Source organism: Lycium barbarum, chromosome 4 (assembly GCF_019175385.1).
Source record: "Lycium barbarum isolate Lr01 chromosome 4, ASM1917538v2, whole genome shotgun sequence".
NCBI lineage: Eukaryota > Viridiplantae > Streptophyta > Magnoliopsida > Solanales > Solanaceae > Lycium > Lycium barbarum.
In genome coordinates, this window is record NC_083340.1 from 96,597,034 (window position 1) to 96,624,409 (window position 27,376).

The window sequence follows — 27,376 nt, forward strand, 5'->3', positions numbered from 1 at the left end:
GTTAGGTGCCAGTCACAACCTAATTGCTAGAGTTCGATCGTGATAGTAGAAATGTGCATGATAGTCCATACAAAAAATGTACCCAGCATACATAGATTCCATAATTTTATTCAAGCATATATAATTTCCAAAATAGCATGATACTAACATGTATAAAATGCAAATATAGGCAACAATAGGTACAAACACATCATGCACATAAAGGTATCAACAATACTATCCCGTATTAAAACTCTATCCCTATGCATATGCTCATCCCCTCTCGTATACAGTAACCCACATATACAAAGTTGTATTACTAGAGGTGGAAAATGGACGGGTTAGGTCAAACTATGTTGGTTCAAAATGAGTTAATTCAATGAATGGGTCAAAACCCAACCCAACCCAGATATACTTGGATCAATTTGGATTAAAAAGTAGGTTATAACTCAACCCGCCCAACTTAACCCAAACATTCCCTCACTCATTTCATGATATGGAGCTAATAAAATGCTTTTGAGACTTTCATTTTCTAATATTCTTTGCTTGTCTAGGCTGGTTACATTTTGACCCGGCGGGTTGCACTACTTTGACCCATTTTGACCCGATTGTTTGATGGGTTAGTTCGGGTTCAACCCATTAGGTCAACTCAACAAACGGGTCATGACCCAACCACTAAAAATACCGGATGGGTTGGGCAGGTTGGGCTTGATTTTGCCACCCCTAGCTGTATATAACATGTTACAGTTAAGGAGAAAACGAGGTCAATGTCTTTAGCTTACCTCAATATGGTCAAGCTACTATGTTTAGTAACTAAGCGACTCTGATCGATGAAAAAGAATACTTAACAATGTTAGACTAGCTCATTGGACTCATTTCCATAATTTATAGCTTGGTCAAACTCAATCCAAAAGGTCAACTCATGGAAAACACGATCAATTCCCCGAGCCAATTATAATTAGATACTTATTTTTTGAAAATCTTTCATTTTCTAAGTTAATCCGATCTGAGTCCATTTAGGCATTCAAAACCATGATTTCCTACTTTAAAGACTGAGGGCTAAAAGTTCCAATCTACCCACTAAATCTCATGTTATAGTATATAATCATGGACAAAATCCCAATACTCATTTAGAGTTCCTACCTTGAAGCAATGTGAAGATCCTCAATCCAAATCCCTCCATTTGTGTGGGTATAGCTCTAAACAATGTGAAAGCATAATAGTTGTTCGCGAACAATTGATATTTTTTTATCAAGAGCAACCTCACAATCACGATGGGCAATCAAAAATTCGAAAATGGACCTAGGCCAGATCATTGCGCTCCCAAATCTGCAACTCCCAAACCCTAGCGTTCATCAAATCAGTCAGGTCACTGTTGTGACAACTTCTTCACGATCTTCATCTGCAATAGTTGAATGTTTCTCGTGTTCACACCAATCAACCCCAACCGACCTCGTGATCGCGACTGCGATATCGCAATAACAAGGGCACCAGACATTGTGCACCAGCACAATATTTAAGTCTAAAACTGATCCAAAATATGGGGAGCCCGTTAAGACTCAACCCAAACCATACCAACAAGTCATATACCAACTTATAGGCATATTCAAAATGAAGGTTTAGATTGTCACACTATTAGGCCTGAACCCTGTCCTTCAAGGTTTACACCCACTTCACTGACCACTAGATCAAACCCTTAGATGTTTTCTCATGCTGATTTTTTAATATGTTGGCAATTCACTCACTATAAATTTAAATTGAAGCCTAATTCAGAGACAACAAGGATGCACTTTCATATCCATCACCAGAAAAATCCTGCCGAAAATTCATCGTTCTTCGACCTTCTACCTAAACCTGCCATGACAAAAAAGAAGAAAAGAACAAGAACCTTCCACATACTCTTTTGCAACAGTTAATAATTTTCAAGCCACTGCTGTTGTTAACTGAATCCAACATAAAACCATAGATGTCCAAAGAATGGTAATTGTATAATCAGTTCACTGAGGATGTTGACGCTGAACTATTGCACTGAATGTGAACGGATCACCAGGTTCAAATATTGCTTCAAGATCTTCAAAACTTTGCTCAATTTGTAGATCTTTCGACATTCTTAGATTGTCCTGCAATTGGATTTCAAAAGCATAAGGCAAAGCAATTCACATTCAAGAAACATTTGTATACATTCATGCAACATGTACAAAGCAAAGACTCAAACTTCATACATATAGTTAAGACTCAACAAAGGAAGATGAACATGTGAATGATATATTTTTTTTCATGTGAGTGATATAATGTTTTATTCTAAGCCTAATTTCTGATAATCCCCCACCTCTCCTCTTCTCCCCTAAGGCTTAATCCCGTCCTATGAAAATTTAATAAATACCTACTCCCGTTTTTCAAACTTCAAATAAAGTCAACTTTGACCTCTATAACTCAGCTAGGAGCCACAGCCAGGCCCTAACAAAGTTGTATATCTTCCAACCCTGATGTATATTAATGCTTATTCGGCCTGGGTCTTTTGATCCCCCAAACTATTCCATGAAATCTTCTAAGCCATTTTCTAGATCAATAAAAGGATTGTAGATTGTGCCTCGATTTCTTTTCTAAAAAATTGAATTGTGCCTCAATTTCTTGTCAACTCATTTTTTTAGATCGGTAAAGGGGTTCGTATTAATATAAAACAGGAGGCAAGACAGAGGTGCAAGGACAAACTATACAGATAAGGAAAAAGGTATCACGCAAGAGACCCCAAGGGGTGCTTGATTGCTGGTTAAAGTTATGCAGGTATTAGCAATGCAAGGATTAGTTATGCAGCTTTACAGTTATACAGAGATTACAACACATGAATTATTTCTTTGGATGTTTGGTTTGTTGCATTAGAAATTACTTCCTCCGTCCCAATTTATGTGGCACCATTTGACTTGGCACGAAGTTTAAGAAGAAGGAAGACTTTTGAAATGTTTGATCCAAAATAAGTCTTATATAAATGTGTGGCCGTAAATCATCTAATAAAGTTAAATTGTTTCTAAATATAGAAAGATGACATTCTTTTTGGGACAGACGAAAAAGGAAATAGTGCCACTTAAATTGGGACAGAGGGAGTAATATACATTATATAATTCTCAAAATAAAATATTTGTTTACAATGAATGACACAATGTCTGATCTTTAAAAATGAGGCAAGGCAAGGTATATAGGTGGCATGTGAAAGCACCGCAATCAAAGCCATAAATGTAGGTGTAGAGTGATAGAGGGTAAATTTGTCATCAGTTGATCTATCCATGTATTACTAATCCCTATGTTGGTTATTCCATCTTCTAAACCGCATGATTTAATAAATAAATGGACTCATAACTTATATTTATTTTATTTATTTGGGATTGTAAAATAATAACCAAACACCTTATTTGGTGTACTGAATTTTATACAAAGCAACTAATTACTACCAAACATAATATTAGTTATGCTAATTTTAATGTATGAATAACACCCTTCCTAACCAGCAACCAAATGACCCTTAAAGCTGCAGTAGAATCTACAAAGTCTACAAAATAGAAACTATATCGGAATAAGAAAAAAGTCAACAAATTGTACAAATTCCCTTTTAACAAAAAATAAGTTGCTGGCACAATGAAGCTTCCGTTGAGAGCAGTGCACTGTTTAAGAAATAAAGAAAGTTTTGTGACATCTAAGCTAAATAAAATAATATGCAAATTACCAAAATCATCGACACTACCAAAAATTAAATGAGTGGTGGTGAGAATTCCACATGTCTTTTAATTTTATCTCTCTTAGTAAAAGAATGAACTTCTATATCAAGTGGGTCCAAACAAGTCATGTCATTAACAGTAATATTAGGGTGCTAATTTCAATAGTTTCCAAATAGAGAAATATCTTATACTTTTTGGGACATACTAAAAAGAAAAAGTATGTCACATAAACGGGACAGAGGGAATATCAATCCTACGAGTCAGCAGAACTGATCGTAATCAGCATAACATAGTTAATGCACCCATAGCATCGCCATCCTGTATCTATCGAAGTTCAAGATATAAAAGAAGGGTGTGAATGCGAGATGACAAAATGACTGAGATGCATAAGATGAGAGAGAGAGAGAGAGAGAGAAAGAGGGGTATCTACCTTTTCTACATATTTGCTGATGGTAGAGTTGATTATTTTCTTGATAACTTGCTTATAAACTTTTGAGTATCCAAGAATTTCCAAAAGAATCTCTCTTGGTATCTGTCAGACGTGGAAAATAAGCATAAACATAGTATATCTTGCCTAAGAACCATAAGTGACACAAGACAAGCCAGATTCATTAGTTTCCACTCAGTATCTTTGTTCTTAGGAAAAATGTTATAACTCAACTGAAGAACAGAACTGTAGGATAAAACATTACAAATTTGGAGAGAAACTGTCAAACTCCTAACGGACATAGAGCAAGCAACATATTCTGCTTGGGTTGGTCAAACTGCAAAAGGCATACAATTTTATTCACTAGAAACCTTCCTGTTAAGAAACTGACACTTTTATGCTGCAACCTTTGATCGATTCCGTGACCAAAAACTGAGATGCCCTATTCCTATTCTTTTTAATGACAAGGGAACCCGCAGCCGCTACCCTTTGGGTGCGCACAGGGTAAACCCGTTCCTGTGCAATAGCTCGCAAACCACACAGGAGAGATAACCCGCCCTAGGCAAGCCCCGTGGGACGAGCTCGACCCAGATGCCCTATTCTTATTCTGGACTTCTTTTTTTGGTTTTAATAAGTAATTCCCACTAATTCGGACCTTAATCATCAACATACAGCACACAAAAATGATTATATCTCAAGAACAAAAATCAAGTCCTTGCGTCATGTTTAATAGTATATTTTTCCCATCCATGTTATGTATATAGAACAATATGAAAGACAGATAAAGTACTAAAGAAACTTACATTGGGAGTTTTTCCTAACAGATTCCAAGTTGTTCAAAGGAGATGCAGACAACCAATGCAAAAAATCAGTAAGTAGTCAGCAGTTCTAGAAACACAGGCATGAAAAGGAAATAAATGACGCCAATAAGAAAAAAAAATTAAGTATCAAAATATCAGGGTAGAAAATCTACCACTGCTCCTATATGGATTTTGAAATTGGCGTTACATACTACAAACTTAGAATTAAATAGAAAATTATTCAATGTTACCTCCTTTTACTCTTTGAAACCCTGGAATAGGTTGAGCATCTTCAACCATTCTGGAGAATACCTTGTCAAAGATGTCTTGAGTTTTGCCGCCGGAGACATTAACACTTATCTGCAAAAGATCCATAAATCTATGTGTTGATGTCCAAATGTTAAAAATACTTATGAACCTAGTAAGAATGTGTTGAGCTTAGCTAAAATTGATTTTGATGATAAACAAACATTAGCGTATGAACCAAGTCCCTTGAAGATATTTGTTGTACTAATAAATTATCTTGATGACTTGTCAAGCAGATAACGAAGAACCAGGTCCCTCTATGTATCGTTGATCAGGAGCTGCAAACATTCTGAATGCAAGTAGAATTCTTCAGCAATAATATTTTATGGAAGGATTGACTTAGTGGGCTTCAAACATTGTATCAGCTGGAAGATTCGTGTTCAACTAGGATTCAATTTATGGAACCACTTATGTAGAAGGAAAGGCGTCTGAAGTAGGATTCAATTAAGGAAACCAAGTCCTATTAGGCTATGTTGCTTGGACTCTTCACTTTCGGTGCCACACCCGTGTCGACACGACAAGGGTGTGGGTGTGGAATCCATACCCAATCTGGTCAACCAATTTTGGATACTTTGACCAAAATCGAGGGAGAAATTCCGGACGGATTCAATGATTTATGTAATCAAAACAAAAGCTATGGTGAAATTGAAGAAAATAGAATAACTTGTGTATAGAAATTTCTAGGTCACTCCTTTTCCTTTTATCTCCTCTTGATCAATATTTTCTCCTCAAGTTTTCCACATAATATCTCATAATTTAGGTTTTATAATTCTATTTTTAGAATTTTGAATTATTTTTTGCCGAATCCCCCCACCCGTATCTGGATCCGTACCCACGAATCTTAAAATTTAGATCATGACGACTCTAGATCCGTTCCCGTATCAGACATCCACACCCGAGTCCGAGCAACATGGCTATTAGGATTGTTTTCCTTAACCGATTTCTTCTAGGTTTTGGAGCATAAATTGAAGAAGTATTTAGCCCCAACTACACATATATAAAGCACCCTATTGTTGCTGCTGGAACTCATGTTATGCTCACGCAATTACTGAGATACACTCACTCAAGAAGGTGCTTTCAAGGATTCGAGCAGCATATCTGAAGAACCTAATCAGAAGAGAATGCTGTCTTGTTCTTTAGTTGGTGAGTCTCGGTTCATTGTTCTAAAATTATAACATATTTTGCTTTGAGAAGTGTTTTCGTAGGTAAACAAATTCTGGGAAAATGGGGTATTACATAATTCAACCCCCTCTACTTGTGTATAGGCGCACTCTAAAATAACAGGATTAACTAAACCATTCCCTCATAGTTGCTTTACCGAGGAAAAGAAGTTCCTTAGGAATAGTGTTGCTTGCATAAGATAATTCCAGTCAGAGGCCACCTTCAAATGATAGAACGATAGAACAAACCTTTACAAGCTTTGATCTGCACAGACTACTTTCTCCATACATATCATGAATGAATAGACCAAGTAATAGAATAAACCACTTTCCGTGAATTTATCTCATTCTTACCTTTAATTCATTTGAACCACTGGCACCCCTTGTGGTGACAGAAAAATCTTCAAATTCAGATGTAGAAACTTCAGTGTCTCCAACTCCTAATCAAGAAGGAACTAAAAAAAGTTAGCCATGCCACAGTCAAAAGCTTTGAAACCCATTATCAAGAGGAAGGGATCTGACTTGCATTTGCACCTAATAATACAGCACAGCGTCCAGTTCTTGTCCTGCACAAAGTAAGAGGCATTAAAATTGAGCATGGGTTGTAAGCAAAGCAAGGGAGAAATACAATGCACCCTTACAGAGAGGGTATGTTTTCTTATAATGCTATTTTCCTGGATTAGTTGGTTCTTATCCAGTTGTCGGGGTTGTGGTAAAGTGTAAGCCAATCTTTAACACTAATTGGAGGTGTATAAACTAACTGCCACTTTACAGGACCAAGTCATAGTTTAGGAGGATAGTGTAACTAGTCTTAATTTATTCTTAAAAAAACTAGAGTTTAACGGAATAAAAGTTAGAATTACAGGTAAACTGCACTAAGATTTAATTTCGGAGAAAATCAAATTGTTTCTTGAACTGTTGCAGTTAACCTGGGAAATCCACTACATACTAGGAAACCATGAAAAACATTTATCTTACAAATCAGTGGAAGCACGCAAAAAAAAAAATAATAACTTAACAGCCAAATAAGTACCTGTCAGAAAAGTGTCCTAGACCACAGCCCATCCTAAGAGAAACACATTTTCTTCCCAACATGTTGTTTGGAATCAAGAAATCAACATGCCGAATTGGAGGCACAACCTGCACTTTAAAACACATATCTCAGTGATCACAGAATAGACTATTTGCAACGTAAAAAGATATTGACTAGGACGATAGCGACAAAAAAAACTCATTAGCACACCAAGCTAAGAAGGAAAACATTAATTTTAAGAAGTAGAAAGTTGAAACACTTAAACATTCTTTTTTCTTCCTTATGACGGTGGTGTTTGGACCAGCTCGCATGCACCTCGACTATTCCACCGGGTACATGCTATTCAGCAGACACATTCTTTTTACCTTTTTCTTGTTTTGTTTTGATAACATTGTTGAAGTTTTTCACATTCTGTTTTACCTTTTTTTTTGTTTGTTTGACAACAGTATTGTTGGGGGTCGACTAAGCTAAAATAGTTAACAAGCTCAAATTTGATAAGGATACACTGATGTAGTATTTCAGCGGCCCCCAATGTTACTCAAGAACGACTAGCAAAAGATGTTACTCCATCTGTTCCATTTTATGTGGTAATATTTCCTTATTAGTCCGTTCCAAAAATAATGGCCCTTGCTATATTTGGAAATAATTTAGTTTTAAACTTTTTATTTTACCATAAATGACATATTTTTATAGCACCAGAAATTTCATAGCATGTTTAAAACATAAGTTCTAAAGTTCTTTTTTTTTTCTTTCTTAAAACTACGTGCCTATCAAATTAGGCCACATCAATTGACGAGAGTGAGCACTTAGTTACAGATATCTACCACATTGACCCCTCCAAAAACATCAAACTCAGAACAAAAATTATACAAATTAGTCTAGCAAAAATTACACCATATACCAATATCACAGATAAACTCTCACAAAAACTTAAGTTCCGGCATATATAGCATAATTGAATTTACAAAGAAATGAACATAAAAAAGACAAGTGAAGAGGGTTTGGGTACCTTTGGGTTTAAAGAAAACAAGTGAGGTACAGTTCTAAACTCTAGCATTTTCATATCCGTCCTCTTCCGCTAGGCTGTTTCAGAGTTAAGAGAGACATAAACGAATGGATAACGGAGGAAACAATTGTTTTCTTCGTCCCCAGAGTGCTTTTAAATTTCAATTCACCCCTTCTTTCTTCTTGTATTAATTCTTATCTTTTAAATTTCAATTCACCCCTTCTTTCTTCTTGTATTAATTCTGAGATAAGGATCAAAAACACATTTCAACTATCACATTTTTTTTTTAGTTTCATACTTAAACTATCATAACGTTGAGAAAATTACCTAAACTATTATTATCTAGTTTGCAAAATACACCTCAAATTATTCTTGAATAGCATGTGATCTACACTCTCCATTTTCTATAAAAATGTGGCCAAGTGTTGTCCGTGTGGATAAATAATGTCATAATAATACTCACATGAAAATTTAAAAAAAAAAACTATTTATTTAAAAAAAAACTGAAAAATAATATTTTTTGTAAAAAAATATCAAAAATTATAGAAAATTAAAAAAAAATAGTTTTAAAAATGGAAAAGTAATTTTAAAAAAAAAAAAATAAGAAAACTGATTATTTAGTTTTCACTTTTTTAAAATTTAAAAAAAAAACAACTTTTCCATTTTTTAAATCTTTTTTTTTTCTGATTTTCTAAATTTTTTGATATTTTTTTTAAAAATCCAGATTTTATTTTTTTTCAAAAATGTTGATTTATTAAAAAAAATAATGCAATTTTTTTTATAAAAAAAATATTATTTTTTAATTTCCAAGTAGGTGCCTCCATAACATTACTTATGCCATGTGGACGATTTTTTTGAGAAAATTTCAACTTAACTTGCCTTTTGGAGAGTGAGTTCACACATTTAGTTCAGGTGTATTTTACAAACTAGATAATGATAGTTTAGGTAGTTTTCTCAACCTTATGATTATTTAGGTATGAAACTCCAAAAAAAATTATAGTTAGGGTGCGTTTTTGACCCTTATCTCATTAATTTTTCACTAAAATCCCTTGTAATATGACAATTATAGATACTCCTCTTGTATGTTAAAATCAAAACTTATATCCCCTTGTAACAAAAAAATTTGCATCTGAAAAATTATTGAGATAAAACAAATAACAACAAGTAATAATATTTAATTTCAATAATTTGTGTAGGTTATAATTTTTAGATTATCTTAAATCAAACTATGTAGAGCCCGTGGTTTAGCTGAATTTGAGTGCTCCATCTCATTTTAAGTGTCATATTTTTCTGTCCCAAAAAGAGTGACTCTTTCTATATTTAGTAAGTTTCAAATCCTACATGGCAAGTTTATAAACACAAGATTGAAAGGACATTTTACTGCATTAGACATATCTTTAAATTAGAATCACAATATTCAAAAGTCTCTCTTTATTTCTTAAAATCCGTGCTTAATCAAACTAAGACACTTAAATTGGGACTGATAGAGTAGCTTTTAAGCACCAATCGTTGAAACGTATTTTTAAGTGTTGGAGCTAATATTAAAAATAAGTAATTACGTGTTTATGGAAGTGCTGAAGCTAAAAATAAATTGTTGATGTGTTGATAAGCACTTTTTGTGTTAAATTAACTAAAATATCCTTAAATCTGTTAACACTATAATGGGGTTGATTGGATAAAACTTAAATTCGTTTTTGTTTAAGATACTTGGGAAATTAGCTTTTTGAATTAACCATTACAATCATTTCATGTTTCAAAACCAAATTTTTGTAAAGAAATTTCTTGAAACATATTTTTAGCAAATACCTTTAGCCAGACTACCTAAAGGTTAATATTAAATTAATCAACAAAAGAAAATAGTCTTACAAAACAAAGAAGACAACAAAAATAAAGCAGAAAACTAATATAAAATATCAAAGGAGCAACACCATAGTAAAGAAGTTGATTAGTCACTTCTGTATGCTCTGGTTGTGTCTATATATCAGCACCTCTAAGCTCTCACCAGGCGCCATGATTCCAACCAAAATGAGCATCTCTCAAGGCTACCAAAACTTCTAATCAACACCACAGTAGTACATTCTGAAAGATCTTCCTCGGCTGAACTGGTGAAGCTAAAGCAACCTCCCCATCTTTCTATGATAAAGGTATTCTTAATGATCCTTGTCCTTGAGTTCCTATCTGTAGCATATGACTGCTTCCCACTATATATTATCCAGAAAGTGATGGACCTCCAATAAAATGAGCCTAATCTAACACCACACATTGAAGACTTCTCATAATTCAGACAATATGTAATAGAGAGCATGTTTTGAAGAGCTTTATGGTCTCAATCAGGAGCCATTCTCTTGACATATCTATTTCTGAGATTAGGAGTATGGGACTTGTCCAAATTTAATATTCTTCTCCCTACATATGATAGTTTAGAGATAGAGTTGGAACTGGCTTTACCTACAAAATCAATAACATAGTTAGTTAATAAATCTGCCAGAGTTTTGCCTTCTCTGTATACATGCTGGAATATCACATTGAAGCTACACCTCATCCTCTCAATCTTCTCCACTTCTATCACCGTGCACAAAGGATATTACCATGATCCTTCTATAATGTTCTTCATTAGTAATAAGTCTGTTTTCCAGTATCAGTGGATGTAATGGATGCTCAAAACAATAATATATACCTTCCATTAGCTCTGGCTTCTACTACCACATTAACAGCTTTTTCCACCTCCAGTCTTTGGCATATACCATAATGATTCGTTATGTTGTCTTAAACTTTTGGACTCTTTTCACCAAAATACTCTTTCTATAGCTTTTAAATGGTATTCTTGACTTGCAGGGATGGGTGGCGCAATTCCGGAGGCAATCAGGTGGGTATCAGAGAAGAAATAGTAAAATTGAAAGTTCTAAAATTAAGAGAATGGAAAAATTTGACCAAAGTTAATATCGGGGCTAATAAACTCGGATTGGAGTTTCGAAGATTCTATAAGTCCCGAAACATGATTTATGACTAAGTCGAGTGATTGGTATGGATTTCGAGGGGCTTAGGAGTGATTTGGACATTTGGTTGGGAAACTAGTCAAGTTTAAGAATTATAGTTGACCACGGTCAACATCGGATCAACACTGCGAGCAGGGTTGCGGTGTGTGTTTATGACTGAAATGTATATTTGGTGTGTGGCGGCCGGGGGAGGGGGAGTCCCGGATGAGTTTCGAGTGCCAAAACAAAAAGAGGGGCATAGCGAAAGTTGTTGGTTTTTGCTGGTGCAGTGATCCTCCTTCGCGATCACGTGAGAAGGATCGTGATCGTGGTGCCTGGGGGAAGTTTCTTACGTGATAGTTGGGTTTTTGATGTGATCTCGATGGACAATCGTGTGGGCCGTGGCGAGTATTGCTTTGAGATCGTGAGATGGGCCTCGCGATAGCGAAGAAGGCACTATATCTGGCAGATTAAATTTCCCAATTCGAATTCCATTTCCTCATTTTCAAATTTTGAGTTCTAGAGCTCGATTTGAGGTGAATCCAAAGTACTATGCAAGATTTGACTCAGGGTAAGATTCTAACCCTTATTTTGGTGTTTCCTCTTGATTCCTCCCATTTACTTAGCGTTTAATCCATAAGTTTTAAATGGGAAATTGGGGTGATTTTGAGCCCTAAGTTGAATAAATGTAAATCCTTGATTTGGGATCTAATGTGTGGATGGATTTGGGTAATTTTTTGAATTTAGACTACTTTGGCTATTCGTAAACTAATTTTCTAATAAAGTTCTATTTTTTCCCTTGGGGACTCAGATTTGACTGGTTAGTTGACTTTTTGGGCATTGGTTATAACTATAGCAATATGGTTGTCTACGGACTCGTTTACTTAAGAACATCGCATATTTAATAGGATGGGAGTGTTCTGAGACACTTCAAAATAGGAAGGCGCTTGATTCATTTGCTTGGCCTTGAGGTATGTTAAGACTACCTACACTTCATATGAGGGATCTTTTTTATAAGTAAAGTTTAACAATGATAATAATAAGGGGCAAGGGTGTAAAAACAGGATCACATACCCCGTATGTGACAGGCATTGGTACGAGTACCGATGCCCTGCATAGGGAATTATGTAATTATGTAGTTACGGATTGAAATCTGAGAATGTCAAAGCATGAGCATTAGCTGGTAGTTATTTAACTTGATTTGCCTGTTATGTGCATACGTCACTCCATTTAATCTGCTTACTTATGATAATCGAGCTAGTGGCCTATTCAAGCACGGTTCATGGTTATAGTTTAAATGTATTTGATATTCATGCTCATGTGATCATCCATATCAATATTTGATCATAGTTCACGCAATTTTGGCTAGATATGATTTTGAGATCAATTTGGTTTGGAGTGATATTGTCACAACCCAAACCGATGGATCGTGACGAGTGTCTGACCTCTAGTGACCAAACACCCCTATACTTATATCTGGACAATAATGAACATCAAGGACCCATAAGTAACTCAAACTGATCTCATACTCCCTCATGGAAGGGGTGACCTCATGAACTCTGCATAATCTGAATATATGTATATATATACATACTAAAATAACAGTGCAAGCTAACTAGGCCGCTGCTTATACTGTACACAAAAGAATAGAAGCTGACAAGGCTACATCATCTGACATATACATACAACTGTCTACAGACCTATACCATACCCATATGCATATACATCTCAAAAGAGTGGCATACCAAAATATACCGCAACTCCAGACCAAATGGAGCGCACTGACCACTGTTGAATATAGAGGTCCTACTGAACTGGACCACCTATCTGTCTACCTGAACCTGCAGGCATGAACACAGCCCCCCCGAGCAATAGGGGAGTTAGTACGGCTAATGTACTGAGTAAGTAAGGCGTAAGAGTAACATAAGCATAAGCATATGAATCATGAACGGAATCTGGAACTCAAATGTCACTGACTGTCCACATAGATTTGTATGAACCAGTATCTGTAAGTATGTGCATAAATCTGTATAACTGACAATGCCTCTGTGGGCACATAATATGCTTGCTCTCAATGATAATCATGCTCATGCATATAAATATAGGTCATAGTGCTGAGGAACGTTCAACCCGATCCATTATCTCATATCCCATCGGCCTCTTTGCGGCCATCATCATCATATACATTGCTGCGGTACGTGCAACCCGATCCTTATATCATCATTATGGTGCACCAACTGATCAGGTGGTAATGCATATATAATGACATTTCCTTTCCTCATACACCATAAACATATAATACTCGTGTATATAACGCCTTCTGGTCACAGGTCAATATGCATATGAACATATGGATGCAATGCATGTATAAACTGAATACATAGTACTCTCGAAGTGACACAAGGCTGTACTACCTCCGATGAACATCTTTTGAGCTAACATCATCAATATAAGAAATCTCAAGACCCATGAACAGAAGGAACAATCATAAACGGAGTATAGGAACATCAAAGACTGAAGTACTCCTAGTGATTCTAAGATTATAGTAATATGTAAGCTCGTAGCTCGCTTGTTTGTTCATATCATGAGGTCATGCAAAAAAATAAAGGAAATGATAGCCTTAACATACCTTAATGTCTCCTTAACCACTTAACGTTCTCCTTCCAATTCGCAAAGTCTACATTCAAGAGGATCATACTAAGGTTAAGTCTTGGAAAGCACTCTTAAGCTCATTCTAGCACAATTAACGAGTTAACGAAATTTGGGCAACACTTCCCCTATTTTATCGAATTCCACCATATGAAAAAACAATTCCCAAACAACAATAACAGAATCCATAATATCACAATCAAGAAGTTATATTCAATTAAATCCCAAGTTGGGCCGAAATCCCCTTTTTAAGCTCACTCAAAGTCATCTTCTTCATTACACCATCCATGGCTTCTCCACTTTCATTCTTTTCCTCTCTAAGGATTACTAAAGCTTTATATCAAATCAACCATAAGAATAAGATGGAAAACATACCTTGTAATCAAAGAACTTCACTTCACTCAACTTCCTCCAAGTTCACATTCACCACAACTTTGAAGAAAACCAAGAACAATCACCTTCCTTGGATCAGCTTTGGGTTTTGATGTTGATTCTCTCCTTGGCTGATATGGAAAGGTGAGGAAGGTGAGGAAGGTTATGGAACCTTCAAAAGCTCTCAAGAAGACTCTAGAAAGGTAGATAAATAAGTGAGAGAAGGATGGAAATGAATTTGGGGTCGTTTGGGTTTTAAAAAGGTGGCCAAATCACACCCCGACACACTTGGCGAAGAGTATGCGGCCTAGCACACTGAGTGTGCCGCCGTAAAATCCACCCTTGGCTTGGGTAGTGTATTGGGCAGAAAGGCCAACCATTTTGGAAAGTTGGCGCCCAGTGTGTGGGTCATCACCTTGAGTGTGCGACCGCAAACTATCCACTTTCTCCCGGTTTCGTGAAAATGCGATCTTTTCTATTCGTTTGATCTCCAATCCTTATGGAACCTTCTTGGTACTTGTCTAGAAATTCATTAACCATCTAAGGGGCCTCATATCTGTTCCTCAAGGTGATGCTAGGAAAGGCATAGCTCAAATGATACGAAATTTCCCAAAACATGGCTCATCTTAACTTTCTCCGACGAACTTACTTCTTTAGCCTCAAATGCCTTCGGAATCTTAATTGGAATCATCAAACTTCCTTATTGACCTTACAAGGGCTTCATATCCACTTTAGGTTTACATTGGCATGCTCATAACGCGAGCGACACGAAATCTTAAGGTGTAACATTCTCCCCCCCCCCCCCCCCCCCCCCTTAGGAACATTCGTCCCCGAATGTTAAGCTCTCAAGGATTCTATAAATATTTTGCCAGAGTTTTCCCTGTAAATTTACCAATCCATCCATCCTGTACACAACAACCCAAAATAATGCCACACAGGTCCATATACTAAAATATACAACAGCATGGCCACACACGACCAACCACCATAACCATAAATCAATACTATGGCCTCACACAACCAACCACAACAACTATAAATAAAATCAATACCTGGGGATGATGATGTTTCACACTGAGTCTCCTGGAATGACGGAAACAAGTACGGGTACTTTGTCTTCATCTCCTCTTCAGCTTCCCAAGTAATTTCTTGAACATTATTGTTCCTCCAAAGCACTTTAACAGAAGCAACATCCTTAGTCCGCAATCGATGAACTTGTCAATCCAATATAGCTATAGGGACCTCCTCATATGATAACTGCTTAGTCACCTAGATATCATCTACTAGTACGACTCTCGAAGGATCCCCTATACACTTACAGAGCATGGACACATGAAATACCGGATGTATAGACTTCAACTCAGAAGGTAGCTCGAACTCATATCCCACCTTGCCCACCGTATGAATAATTCTTTATGGTCCTATGTATCGAGGGCTTAATTTACCTTTCTTTCCAAATCTCATTACTCCTTTCATAGGTGACACGTTAAAAAAAACAATCGCCTACCTCAAACTCTAACTTGCGTTGCCGATTATCCGCATAGGATTTCTATCGACTCTGTGCTGCTAGCAATCTCTCCCGAATCAGTTTCACATTATCAACTACTTGCTGAATTAAATCTGGTTCCACTAACTAGTTTTCTCCAATATCAAACCACCCTATAGGGGATCTACATCTCCTTCCATATAAAACCTCATAAGGAACCATCTGAATACTGGATTAATAACTGTTATTATAGGCAAACTCGATAAGAGGTAAATGATCATCCCAACTGCCTGAAACATCAAGTACACAAGATCTCAACATATCCTCAAGTGTCTGTACAGTACGCTCCTCTTGTCCACCTGTCTGTGGGTGAAATGCAGTACTAAGACTCACCTGAGTCTCCAATCCATTCTGGAAAGATTTCCAGAAGTTAGCTGTGAACTGCGCTCCCTTATCTGAAATAATGGTTGTAGGAACACCGTGAAGTCGCACCATCTCTCTAAGGTAAAGCTTCACATAGTCTTCAGCTGCATAAGTAGTTCTAACAGGCAGGAAATGGGATGACTTTGTAATCCTATCAACTATGACCCATATTGAATCATACTTCCGTTGCGTACGGGGAAAACCTGTAATGAAATCCATATTAATTACCTCTCATTTCCATGTTAGAATCTCCATAGCCTGCAATAAACCCCCGGGCTTCTAGTGCTCTATCTTGACTTGCTGACAATTCGGACACTGCGCGATAAACTCTGCTATATATTTCTTTATACCATCCCACCAATACACTTCCTTGAGATCATGATACATCTTTGCTGTGCCCGGATGGATAGAATAGCAAGAATAATGGGCTTCCTCTATAACCTGCTGACGGAGGCCTGCAACGTTAGGAACGTACATCTACCTCGATATCTGAGTACTCCATCTCTTGTGATCACAAGGGGTGTCTTTTCTTTCTGTGGAGCTATATCTCAGTAGTGAACTAAGACAGGATCCTTGTACTAACGCTCCTTTATCTCGCTACTAAAGATGACATCGCTGTATCCTGAACTGTAACTTCTGCATCACCTGAGTCTATCAACCAGACTCCCAAACTGGCTATCTGCCAAAGATCACGGGCTAGCTCCCTCTTCTCCGGCTGTAAATAGGATAGGCTACCCATAGACTTATGACTAAAAGCGTCGGCTACTACATTGGCCTTCCCAGGATGGTACAGAATATCAACATCATAATCTTTTAGCAACTCTAGCCATCGCCTTTGACGTAAGTCCAAATTCTTCTGCTTAAAGAGGTACTGAAGGCTCTTATGGTCAGTATAGATATCCACATGAACACCATATAAATAATGTCTCCACATTTTCAAAGTATGGATCACCGCCGCTAACTCAAGATCATGGGTTGGATACTTCTTCTCGTGCTTCTTCAGTTGTCTAGAAGTGTAAGAAACAACCTTACCGTGCTACATCAATACACATCCTAACCCAATGCCTGAAGCATCACAATAAATCACATAGCCATCTGCTCCCCCGAGAAGAGTCAAAACGGGTGTTGAGGTCAACTTGTCTTTCAATATCTGAAAACTCAACTCACATGCATCCGTCTACTGAAACTTAGCTGATTTCTGAGTCATCTTAGTTGTTATATCCCGCGTTTTGCGCATTTGGAAAATTTGGAATAATCTTGCTTTGTAGGAAATGAAGGCTATGTTTTTATTTTATTTAACATGTGTGTGATAATTATGAAAAATATTGATGTGGAAATACGGTGGAAGGCCAAGGGCAAAATTGGAATTTTAGAAATTAGTTCTGTGAATTACGAAATAAGATTTTTAATGAATTGGGCAAAAAAAAATTAATAGAGAAATTGAAGCCCAAAAATAGGGGGTGGCCGGCTATGTGCTAGCCCAAGCCCATAATTAATTATCCATGTGACAATTAATTAAGAGGGCTTATTATATATATCCCTTACTAGAACATTCAAGACTCAAACAAAACAAAAGAAAGAAAGAAGAACAAGAGAGAGGGGTTCGGCCCCCCTTCAAGAAAAATAGAAAAAAAATTTCTAGCCTTCAACTTTGATTCAAAAATCTTGTCCTTCTTGAATTCTTAATAAGTTCAAGACGCTCTTCGACGTGGTATAATTAGTTTAGCGAGAGGACGACGTTTGTGGAAAGTGGGAAATTGAAGAAAAAGGTAAGAATTCTATTCTTTTATGTTATGGAAGAAGTGTATATGTTATAATGATCGGAATTAGATGAGGATTATGGAATTGTGGCGTGTGGGTGTATGGCGTGTGTGTGTGTGATGTGTACATGGCCGTGAGCCATAGTGATGAAGGGGAGAAGAAAATTTAATTTTATTTAGCTTGTTAGTTGTGTCGTTATGACATTTATGACGTAAATAAAGGTTTAACGATTTAAATCGGCATTGGAATTGGTAGTATGTTGATATGGGGAAATTATGTGTTTTTAATATAATTTTTATGTAATTATGGAAATGGAGTTCTAAAATGTGAATTATGATTGTCATTAATGAACTTGGAAGAAAACAATACAACCTTGTTGTTTTGTTGCGTTTGTAGAAGCTTCGGATGGAATATGGAATTGGCGGGATTGTTTGAATCCTTGAGTATTATTTGGAATGTTATTGGATTATGTTTGAATAACCTTGAAGTAGTAAATAATTGTGAGAATATTTACATTGGGTTGGAAGTGTGAAGTTGGAATGGGAGTTGTTGCACAATGTAGAAAAGGAGAGCCTTTATGTTAGAATGTGTTTTATTGTGATTTTTGATGTTGTTGGTATTGTTGTGGGTGTTGTTGTTGATGTTATGGCCGAGTTAACTCTCGGGGATGTTGAATTTATAGGGGAAATGCTGCCGAAATTTCGGTAGACAAATATGGATTTAAGTTTGAATTCTTAAAAGCTTGAAATTCACATTTGGTAATTGTGACCAATTGTAGATTTTGGAGCGAACGGGATTTGAGTTTGGGCGAGCGTAAGAAGTGAAAAAGGTATGTAAAGCTATCCCTTTCCTTCTTTTGGCATGTCCTAGGTGTACTAGGTTTGAATTTGAGCCTCGGGGAATATCCTGTTCCTAGAAATCCGAGTTTACTTTTAGTACTATTTCATTCAATAAAATTGAATTAGAATCATATGTTTGTTGGAAAGAAATGCTCAAGCACTCGTAACTTTCACATACGTAATCGAATCGCTTTGAAACTTTCATGGATGACTCCATAGAGTCTAACGTTTGTAAATTTCGTATGCCACCTCGACTTTACCCGAGGTGGGCCCACTAGTCCCGAGACTTCCTTCATTTGTCTTACTTGATCTATTTTTGTATGATATAAAAAGGGGACTTTTGCCTATGAATTTAAGGCTCCGTTTGATTTGCTCCATAAGTTATTTGAAAGCTCCTTAATGTGAATGATACTAAATTTTCAGAAAATGGCTTATGAGGTATTTTTCGAAAGTTTTGTAAATTTAAAGGCTCATGTCTTTTGTATACTAATTCTGACAGGCTCGATACTTACTTTGAGCTTTCCGATCTCAATATATATATGTATATGTATTTATTTGTCGAGTCTTGGAATTTAATTGTGTATATGCATATGGTTTCCGCACTACTCTGCTCGTGCCTATTACTATGATATCATTCGCCGGTTCCCGGGCCGGTTTTGTAATCGTGCGTACTATGATATATTCGGCAGTATGATGTGTTACGGTTACCGAGACCTCGCCATAGGGCCGGGTTCCGTTTATGGAGTTATGTTGTGATATGGCTTATGATATGTTTTGATGATATGATATGTTGTGATGATATGCTGTGTTCGGGGTGTGTACGGAGATTTGAAACCTTCTGGAGTATTCTGTGTTGTGGCACCAGCGTCGGAGTGGTGACCACGTTCCTGAGCCTTATGCATGATTTCTGTTTGCATTATGTACATATGTCTTCCGTACAGGTTTTGATATTTTGATCCGGTATTCTCTTTTTGAACCCTTCACTTCAGTTATGGTTTGGGTTTCTGTACTTTATGCTTTACATACTCAGTACATCTTTCGTACTGACCCCCTTTCTTCGGGGGCTGCGTTTCATGCCCGCAGGTACAGAGGTTCGTGATCTGTCAGTGTAGGCCACACATTCTGCTGTTACACAGTGCTCCTTTTGATCCGGAGCCCATATATTGGTACATATCTTTTGTGATGTATATGCTTCTGTACATTTGATTATTTGGGGTACGGCGGGGCCTCGTCCCGTCATATGATTCTGTTATGGTTGTAGAGGCCTGTAGTCATATATGTGGGTAATGGGTCATGTGTGTGCTCGCTTGTCTATGTTCTGCGTCTTAATGCGGTCCTGTTTGCTATTATGGCCAAGACGCCCTAATTGTCTGTACACGTGTATGTATCTGGCGATGTATATTCCGCCAATCTATCAGATTTGGATGCGGCCTAAATGTCCTGTATGGTTGTATATGTGCATATATTCGGCGATGTGTATTCCGCCGCCTCTGTTGGTTCTGATAAGATATTTTGCACGTGCGACCGCTTAAGATAATAGTTGCTTTCAATCTGTTTGAGGTGATTAATATGAAAGTCTGAGTTAGATTAAAATATGACGAGTTAGCATGTAAGTCTGTTTGGGGTGTCCAAATAGGACATCAGTCGCGGCCCACGGAGCTGGGTCGTGACATTAGTCAACGAAGCTGAAAGAGAAGAAAACCCTTCTACGAACCTTCTGTAATAACTAGCCAAAGACAAGAAACTACGTATCTCCGTTGGTGTCGTGGGCCTTGGCCAATTCTTCACAGCCTCAATCTGTTAAGCATCTACTTTAATGCCTTCGTCTAAAATATTGTGGCCCAGAAAAGCCACAGAGTTCAACCAGAACTCAAAATTGGAGAACTTGGCATACAACTCTCTACCTCGAAGAACTCCAAGCACTGCTCATAGATGTTCTGTGTGCTCAGCCTCTAATGATGAATAAACCAAAATATCATCTATAAACACAATCACGAACCGATCTAGGAAAGGTCCGAATACACGATTCATCAAGTCCATGAATGTTGGAGCATTAGTTAACCCGAACGACATAACACGTAACTTATAGTATCCATATCTTGTCCGGAATGCTCGCCTAGCTATGACTGGATCACCAACTAGCGTAGACACCTTAAAAGGTTTAATCAACTAGGGCTCTATCCTAAACATACTGGCAACAAATGGCATAACATATGATAAAGTGGAACCTGGCTCAATTAGTGCATACACATCATAACAGGAGACTGATAATATACTTGTGACGACATTAGGAGATGACTCACGACCCTGCCTACCAGCCAGTGCATATACGCGGTGCTGAGGACCGCTCGAGCTGGATGCGCCACTCCTCCCTCTACCTCATCCTGTTGGTGTCTGAGAAAATTTCCCTGGAGGGCGCACTGCAGAAGAAGAACCAGCTACAGACCCTGTGGGTTAAACCATACTCCCACTCTCTCTCATCGGACACTGCCGTACCCTGTGACCTAGCTGGCCACAAGCATAACAACCATCTAATCCTAGCTGACACTGACCTACGTGTAACTTGCCACATTGGGCACACTGCGGCAAAAAGGGTCTCATTTGGCCTAACTCTGGTCTGTGCTGAGATCCTGATGCTCTAGAACTCCGGCCCGCTCCGGAATAAGAAGACCGATCAACTCTCGGATCTGAAAACCATGAAGTTGCACTCCCTACCGAATGGAATGGCTATCGAGAATACTGCTGCCTCTGTCCTCCCCTAGACTTGCCCCGATATCTAAAAATCTAGCCCTCTTACCATTGCCCCGGTCACAATCAGGCTCTGTCCTCCTCTGACGCTTGCGATCTTCCAGATTCTATGCATATGTCTATATACGGGAGATATCCATGCCTGGCGGTAATGCGGCAGTCATACAAGCATCTATCAAATGTGGCCCTAGGCCAGCCACAAAATGATGAACTCGGTCCTCCATCTCAGCCACTATGGCTGGGGCATATCTAGCCATAGAATCAAAATACACACAATACTCCTGGGCATTCATATTGCCCTGCTCAATGCGCAAAAACCTATCTGCTCGGGCTCGTTGGACTTCTAGAGGTAAATAATGGCGAATAAAAGCATCTGAAAACTATCACCAAACAGCTGGAGGAGCATTCTCTCCCCTAGATAACTCCCAAGTCTGATACCACTGTACTGTAATATCACGAAGCCTATACGAAGCCAACTCCACAGACTCGACCTCTTCCGTGTGCATAAACCTCAAGGTCCTCTGCATACCATCAATGAAATCCTGGGGGTCCATATTTTGCTTTATCACAGAAAACTCTAGAGGATCTAACTCGAGGAAAGTCTTAACCCTCGAACTACCAGCCCTATCTGCCTGATCAACATCAACCCCCTACCGCTGATCCTGAGCGGCTACCAATATGGTCAATAACTGCATAGCATCTCGCACATCCTAGCCCGATGCATCTGGCTGAAGAACTGGGGCAGGTACTGGAGGCGGGGTATGCGAAGTCTGAGATGGGCTCTCACTTTGAATCTCATCTCTAGGCCTCATAGCCTGCCGAGTACGGCTAGTGGCCTCACCGGCCGCTCTCTTGCCCTTCTGGGTAGCTTTAGCTTTCTTGCGAGGCATCGCTAAAATCAGAAAAAATCATCAGAAGGCAAACTCTCCACTCATGTCTCCATCGCACGATCTAAGAGTGGAAATAATGACATCATCCTAAATGTCTTATAGCCTCATGTTTGTAAGCGTGGTGCACAACACACCTATAAATAAGAATTTACAAGACACGGTCTGTGGACAACCCTAGGACGGAACTGCTCTGATACTACTTCTGTCACAACTCAAACCGATGAATCGTGACGAGTGTCTGACCTCTAGTGACCAAACACCCCTATACTTATATCGGGACAATAATGAACATTAAGGACCCATAAGTAACTCAAACTGATCTCATACTGCCTCATGGAAGGGATGACCTCATGAACTCTGCACAATCTAAATATATATATATACACATACTGAAATAACAATGCAAGCCAACTAGGCAGCTACATATACTGTACACAAAAGAATAAAAGTCGACAAGGCTACATCATCTGGCATATACATACAACTGTCTACAGACCTATACTGGAGTATAACGCTATAGAAAGGACAAGACAGGGCCCTGTCATACCCATATGCATATACATCTCAAAAGAGTGGTATACCAAAATAGACCGCAGCTCCGGATCAAATGGAGCGCACTGACCACTGCTGAATATAGAGGTCCTACTGAACTGGAACACCTGTCTGTGCGGGGATGAACGCAGCTCCCCGAGCAATAGGGAAGTCAATACGATTAATGTACTGAGTAAGTAAGGCATAAGAGTAACATAAGCATAAGCATATGAATCATGAACGAAATCTGGAACTCAAATGTCACTGACTGTCCACATAGATTTGTATGAACCAGTATCTATAAGTATGTGCATAAATATGTATAACTGACAATGCCTCTGTGGGCGCATAATATGCATGCCCTCAATGATAATCATGCTCATGCATATAAATATAGGTCATAGTGCTGAGGAACGTTCAGCCTGATCCATTATCTCATATCCCATCGGCCTCTCTGCGGCCATCATCATCATATACATTGTTGCGGTACGTGCAACCCGATCTTTATATCATCATCATGGTGAACCAACTGATCAGGTAGTAATGCGTATATAATGCCACTCCCTTTCCTCATACCCCATAAACATATAATTTTCGTGTATATAACGCCTTCTGGTCACGGGTCGATATGCATATGAATATATGGATGCAATGCATGTATAAACTGAATACATAGTACTCTCAAAGTGACACAAGGTTGTACTACCTACGATGCACTTTTGAGCTAACATCATCAATATAAGAAATCTCAAGACCCATGAGTAGAAGGAACAATCATAAATGGAGTATAGTAACATCAAAGACTGAAGTACTCCTCGTGCTTCTAAGAGTGGAGTAATATGTAAGTTCGTAGCTGGCTTGTTTGTTCATATCATGAGATCATGCCAAAAATGAAGGAAAGGATAGCCTTAACATACCTTAACGTCTCCTTAATCGCTTAACGTTCTTCTTCCAATTCGCAAAGTCTACATTCAAGAGGATCATACTAAGGGTAAGTCTTGGAAAGCACTCTTAAGCTCAATCTAGCACAATTAACGAGTTAATGAAATTTGGGCAGCACTTCCCCTATTTTATCGAATGCCACCATATGGAAAAACAATTCCCAAACAACAATAACAGCATCCATAATATCACAATCAAGAAGTTATATTCAATTAAATCCCATGTTGGGCCGAAATCCCCTTTTTAAGCTCACTCAAAGTCATCTTCTTCATTACACCATCCATAACTTCTCCACTTTCATTCTTTTCCTCTCTAAGGAGTACTAAACCTTTATATCAACTCAACCATAAGTATAAGATGGAAAACATACCTTGTAATCAAATAACTTCACTTCACTCAACTTTCTCCAAGTTCACATTCACCACAACTTTGAAGAAAACCAAGAACAATCACCTTCCTTGGATCAGCTTTGGGTTTTGATGTTGATTCTCTCCTTGGCTGATATGGAAAGGCGAGGAAGGTTAGGGAACCTTCAAAAGCTCTCAGGAAGACTCTATAAAGGTAGGGACATAAGTGAGGGGAGGGTCAAAATTAATTTGGGGTCGTTTGGGTTTTAAAAAGGTGGCCAAATCATACCCCGACGCACTTGGCGAAAAGTATGCGGCCTAGCACACTGAGTGTGCCGCCGCACACTCCACCCTTGGTTTTGGGAGTGTATTGGGATGAAAGGACATCCATTTTGTCAAGTTGGCACCCAGTGTACAGGTCAGCACCTTTAGTGTGCGACCGCATACTGCCCACTTTCTCCCGGTTTCGCGAAAATGCTATCTTTTCGATTCGTTTGATCTCCAATCCTTATGGAAACTTCTTGGAAGTTGTATAGAACTTCATTAACAATCTAATTAGCCTCATATCTCTTCCTCAAGGTGATTCTAGGTGAGTCATATCTCAAATGATACGAAATTTCCCAAAACATGGGTCACCCTTAACTTTCTCCGACGAACTTACTTCTTTAGCCTCGAATGCCTTTGGAATCTTAATTAGAATCATCAAACATCCTTATTAACCTTACAAGGGATTCATTTCCACTTTATCTTTACATTGGCATGCTCATAACACGAGCGACACGAAATCCCAAGGAGTAGCAGATATGCTGAAGGAAAATAGTTCCGGCGAATGCATGTACGCCGAAGGGAAGTGCTTCCAGCAGATATATGTATATCAAAGGGAAATGGTTCTAGAAGTATATGGATGGGTTACGTCTCCCAAACAGTCTCGTGGAGCTCCGTCTATATACAAATTTTTGGAAAGTAAATTTCGTTGAATAACATTTCATTGTATTGTATGACATATCCTTAACTAATTATATGTTTTACCTGATTACTTGGTATTTGAATTTACTTGACTTTTTGTTTATCCTCTACCTTGTTAATTGAACGATCCCGAGTAAGGTAAGCCAGATCATGTTAAATTGAGATTTTTTGAAAGACTTTGTCACTACTTCTTCCTTGTCAGTTTATGAGTCTACAGAGTACATCTGTTTCTCATACTCATACTACATTGCACTCTTTATGGTGCATATGCAGTTCTGAGTACGACCGAGACCAACAGAGCTGTTTGAGTCTGAAACGCTGATTTCAGGAGATTGTGGTGTACTACTTGTCTAATCCATGACACTCTTCTCCCTCTATCCTTTATGCATTCCTCTCTTTTATTTTATAGTGCATTAGAAATTTCAGACTTGTATTTATGTTCGTACACATGACACTATCTTGTGTGATATTTGGATCCGCACTTGTCTCTTTATAAAATACTTTGTATTTGTTTTATATAATTGCGTATTACTTTACTTTCAACTTAATTAACTTTTAAATTGAATTGGTTGTTAATCGGTCTTGGCTTACTTCCTTGGTTGGCCTAGGTACCTTCACATCTATTATTTGTTGGGTCATGACAATTTGGTATAAGAGTGGATGCGATTAGGTGTGTTCATGAAAATTAGTTTTTCGTGACAAAATGGTATCAAAGCACTAGGTTCACCGGCCTAATAAGTTTAAGAACAATGTCTAGTAGAGGATTGTGGATTGGCACGATGACGTCCGTACCTACCTTCGAGAGACTATAGGACATTTAAGAAACTTCTATTCTTTCATTATTTATCATGCGTACTTGACTTTATTTGAATTCTAAATTTCATTGTTTCATTCTCTCACAGATGGTGAGGACTCGTTCATCCGCGGCTGGAGATCAGGAACCCGTACCCGCACTCGCTGCTATGGGCATTGCATGAGGTAAAGGTAGGGGGGAGGTTGAGGTAAACCAGTGTTTCCTGTTAGAGGCCGAGAACCGACATACGCTTAGAATCATGCTAGAGCAGTATCTCCCCGATCCAGAAGTAGTTCTTGAGCATGCGTCGATTTCGGCAGAGGAGTAAGGGCCAGCACAGGCACCACTTTGTTTTATTGCTACTCTAGTGCTTCAAGATACATTGGTTAATATGTTGGGATTTTTTTTAGGGATGGATAAGAGGGGAATTTTTCTTGTCACCCCAAATGGCTCATAAACTAGGGTTAGAGGTTAGACTCTAGATCAGATGCATGCTCTAGGGTTCCAGACTCCAGGGCTTAGCCAACTGCTCTTGTAGTGTCACGACCCAATCGGAGGGCAATGACGGGCACCTACAGCTAACCTACTGAGCACCTCAAAACGTACATATCATAGTCATATCTGAGTGGGCCATAAGACTAACTCATATGTATTATAAGCTGGGATGGACACATGCCCTTAAAAGATACATATATAAATGTACATTATCAAGTGTGCCTATATGTAAGCCGACAAGGCTGTCAAAGGATACAACAAAATATAGGCCGCGGAGGTCAAAAGACATCTAACTGTGAACATATGTCTACGAGCCTCTACATGGAGTACATAACATGATAAGGACGGGACAGAACCCCGCTATGCCTATATATACAGAAAAGAATCATACCAACTGATCTGCAGCTCTGAAACAAGTGGAGTGCTCCTGTTGTCACGACCCAACCGGAGGGCCTTGGCGGGCACCCGGAGCTAACCTACCGTGCACCTCTTAACATACTTCTCATAATCATATCTAGGTGAGCCACATGGCTAACTCATAATTACCACAACTGAAGAGACACAAGTTCCATCGAACATATGCACGCCTATATAAACATCATCAACTATGCCCATATGTACAAGTCGACAACGTTGCCAAAAATGATATACAAAATATGAACCGGTAAGGTTATGGAGCATCTAACTATATACATCAGTCTACGAGCCTCTACAAGGAGTGCATAACATCATAAAGAC

General features: G+C 38.2%; 1 protein-coding gene across 2 annotated transcripts; it reads right to left on the minus strand.

Moving 5' to 3' along the window:
* Positions 1 to 1,747: 1,747 nt before the first annotated feature.
* Positions 1,748 to 8,608, minus strand: LOC132636149 (uncharacterized). Of its 2 annotated transcripts, none has more exons than XM_060352856.1 (8): positions 8,425 to 8,608; positions 7,416 to 7,522; positions 6,917 to 6,948; positions 6,737 to 6,822; positions 5,168 to 5,276; positions 4,920 to 4,933; positions 4,120 to 4,221; positions 1,748 to 2,099 (listed from the first exon to the last, which is right to left on the minus strand). In XM_060352856.1, the coding sequence occupies exons 1-8, from the start codon at positions 8,476 to 8,478 to the stop codon at positions 1,977 to 1,979; spliced, it is 627 nt and encodes a 208-aa protein (XP_060208839.1). In that variant the 5' UTR covers positions 8,479 to 8,608; the 3' UTR covers positions 1,748 to 1,976. The 2 variants fall into 2 exon arrangements, with proteins under 2 accessions (XP_060208839.1, XP_060208838.1); XM_060352855.1 differs by having other exon boundaries at positions 6,905 to 6,948.
* Positions 8,609 to 27,376: the final 18,768 nt, after the last annotated feature.

Excerpts from the sequence above, each read along its gene's own strand:
- LOC132636149 (XM_060352855.1), bottom strand. The coding sequence starts at position 8,478 with ATGAAAATGCTAGAGTTTAGAACTGTACCTCACTTGTTTTCTTTAAAC. Across the intron at positions 7,523-8,424 it reads TGTTTTCTTTAAACCCAAAG|GTTGTGCCTCCAATTCGGCA; the intron begins GTACCCAAACCC and ends TTTAAAGTGCAG. Across the intron at positions 6,949-7,415 it reads CTAGGACACTTTTCTGACAG|GACAAGAACTGGACGCTGTG; the intron begins GTACTTATTTGG and ends TACTTTGTGCAG.